This window comes from Corvus brachyrhynchos, unplaced genomic scaffold, assembly GCF_000691975.1.
Source record: "Corvus brachyrhynchos isolate BGI_N302 unplaced genomic scaffold, ASM69197v1 scaffold237, whole genome shotgun sequence".
NCBI classification, from domain to species: Eukaryota; Metazoa; Chordata; class Aves; order Passeriformes; family Corvidae; genus Corvus; species Corvus brachyrhynchos.
Genome location: NW_008238959.1, coordinates 86,854 through 89,975, shown reverse-complemented (window position 1 = coordinate 89,975; position 3,122 = coordinate 86,854). Strand labels below are relative to the sequence as shown.

Below are 3,122 nucleotides of genomic sequence, written 5' to 3'. Positions count from 1 at the left end.
TGCTGAACTTTGGTTTTCAGTATTTTCCTCACATAGCTGGTTGATGGTCTGCTACCTCCTCCATCAGCAAGGAAAAGGCCATGCTTTTACAGCTGAGGAAAAGAAAAGGGGGTGGGTAGGGTTATACATTCATCTCTTGTTCCACAGTTGCTGCTGCTTGGGAGAGGAGAGGGGGATGAGTGGAAGGCAGACTGGAGAAAAAGGATCCTAAGATTCAGAAATCCTAAGAGGAGAGAAGAATCCTTGACAGACAAACACCAGGAAGGTACCACATGTAGCTGGAAGGAGAACTGTGATTCTGTGCAGATGGATGGAAAATGGACACCCATGGAAAGATTGTAATGTGTTGTCAATTAGGGGTCTGTCCCAGGGCAACAAGCCCAGTTTTTGCAACTTTGTGTCTTGGTGAGGGTAAATCCTGTCTAAAAGCACCAGAAAAGAACCAACCACCTCTTCCCATTTCTCCAGTTTTCATCAGAGGGAAGCAGGAGTTTATTTCAAATTATTGATACCTTTGCTGACATTCATGGCATCATCCTGTCTGGAGCTGCCTTCATCCAAGGGAGAGGAAATAAGGTCTCTGTATAACTGGAGCCCCCCTTCCCTTATGGCTCTAATACACGCACACCTGAACGGAGTCTAACTTCTATTAACTTATCTTTATACACTTGTCACAAACCCCTGTGCCCATGTCGGGCTTACATGGGAGCCTTTCTGCCCTTCCAGAATGACCTAAGAGCCCAGTAATGACGTCTGCTCCATACCTTTGTATCCAAGCCCATCTGCCCATCCCTCCTAGACAAATCTGCTGCCTCTCCCTTTCCCCCCATGCGTGCCCAGCTTCCCAATCCATTCAGCCATGCAACTTCTGGGGACTGTATAGCCTGCCATGGGCATGTGGCCTAAAGAAGAGCAAAACCCTAGGTGGGAAGAGGGCTAAGCCCCAGCCTGGAGGGGCAAACAGCACTCTCACAGCAGGAGATGGAAGCAAGGAGAGAAGAGAGGAAGAAGGAGGCAGTGCAGGGGCTATTTGCAATCTGTTATTGGACTCACTGCTTTGGGTACACGATGCAGAATTAACAAGCAGTGCAGTTTTCCAGTTCTTCTTTTATTACCAATCAGTTTTCTTCCTTTATCTGTAACACATGCTGGGGGCGCACGTTCCATTCAGAAGGAAAGAGAGAGGTAATAAAATGGTAACACTTTCCAGAGAATATGCAACAGATGGAAGTGAAAAGCCTAAGAGAAAAGCACATACTGTACTGACAATATAATTACATAGGCATCCCAACCAAGGTTCATTTCTGCAAATGGAAAAATCCTGGGCTGCGTTAATCCCGATCCTCTGGCTATTACCACTATTTATCCAGCTGCTATGTCCCACAATATGAGGGGGACTCATTTGCTTGGTTTGCCTGCCCTGCCCAGCTAAAAAGCCACAGAGCTCTTGCAGATTACAAAATAAATGTTAGCATTTCCTGTTGCTTTCAATGTCACCCAGGAACGACCTCTCAACAGGAATGTACGCGACCCTGCCAAAGCCACCTGAAAATGTGTGGCCTCCAGAAGAGGGAGGGATGTCTGCTCTCCATGCCATCCCCCATGTTCATTAGGCATCTCCATACTACTGTACCATCCTTATGGACACAAATATCTATAAACATCATGCTTGATATTGGGTTTTATCCAGTGGTGGACATCAGGCACTTCAGCTGGAGGGCATCACAACAGGAGGCTTTGGAGCAGACCAGCATGTGCATAACATACTGCAGGTATGGGAGGGGAGAACAGCATCACAGGTGAACAAAACCACTCTTCATTATTCATCAAGATTAACACTATCAAGATGAGGCTATTTAAATGTTGTATGTTGGAATACAGGGGTAACACCCCCACATCTGCTGCCATTATCTTGCAAGGGACTTGTAACTCTCCTGAGTGCTGCATTTTGCCCATGCTGAGGCATGTCTACCTTGGGAATAAGCAGTGAAATCCCCACTGAGGGTTACCACCATCAACACGGGAGGGCTCTGTAAGAAGTTAACACAAAAATATAACTGTTAAAAATTCTTACATACTGTAACAAGTTTTTACATGTTGTAACTTGTCAGGCATTACAACTAGCAGCCTAGCTCACCATGGTACATAACAAGCTTGGTCCTGCACAGAGTAGTGGCCTTTTTCTTCATTTTTCTCAGTGCACAACTACTAAATATTTTAGACTTGCTAGTGTTATTTTTCAAATTAATGATCTAGCATGCTCTTATTGTTATGGTTTTGTACAACACTGCTCTCATAAGTCTCTGTTGTCTTATGCCACCACTGCATGTCACTATTAAGACAGAACAACAAATAAATAGTTTTTGGAATGTTTATAAACTCACGGTGGGGATGGACATGGCACTATTCCCAAGGTGAAAGCCATCCTACTTCTCCCAGGATAGCCATACCAACACCACAGTGCCACAGGCAGAGAGGAGTGGGACCAGTTGGGAGCAGGGAATTCCTTGTAGGAACAATCCTGAGCCACTGCCTGGCACAGCCCAGCCATCCAGACTTCAGCAGAGCATGTGCTAATTTGGGCAAAATCAAGTCTAGTTCAGGGCTGATTACCTCACGCACACAAAACATCCAAGTGTGCTTGTTCCAGGGCTGACAGATGTTATTTGTAACTTTTCTTGGATCAAAGACACCAAACAGTGTCAGTCCAGAACCACAACATAGGTATTAAGGGAAAATACAGCCATGCAGTCACAATCTGACAACAGCTAGGCTGGGATGCATCCTCTCAAGAACTATTTTAGCCTTTAAAGGGGAAGTGACAGCCAGAATAATAACAAAATGCAACTTCATCTTAGTGAAAGGGGACTATCTCCCACATGCCCACCGTGCTGCAGGATGTAGTATATGTGCACACTACAGCAGATTATAAAGTTACTCTTTCTTATTTCAAAGTCAAGCCTTTGCAGAAGGTGAATGGAAGAACAGAGGGAAAGGCTCATATGTATTGTGAAGCACACACACTTCCCAAGAGCGGAGCATCTCCCAAGTCGAGCGTCAGGAGCTCGCTGTCTTTGACCTGGCAGGAGGAAGAAATACTTACACCCAGTAGAACAGCATCA

General features: G+C 45.4%; 1 protein-coding gene across 3 annotated transcripts in view; it reads right to left on the bottom strand.

Annotated features, from left to right (window-relative positions):
• Positions 1-3,122, bottom strand: part of SLC22A23 (solute carrier family 22 member 23) — a 108,771-nt gene that overhangs the window by 32,321 nt on the left and 73,328 nt on the right. For 2 of the 3 annotated variants that reach the window (XM_017738590.1, XM_017738591.1), the window contains exon 5: positions 3,104-3,122. In XM_017738590.1, the coding sequence (XP_017594079.1) occupies positions 3,104-3,120 (17 nt within the window). In that variant the 5' untranslated portion in view covers positions 3,121-3,122. Of the gene's footprint in view, positions 1-2,823; positions 2,848-3,103 lie in introns of all 3 variants that reach the window. The other variant, XM_008637071.2, reaches the window with a different exon arrangement.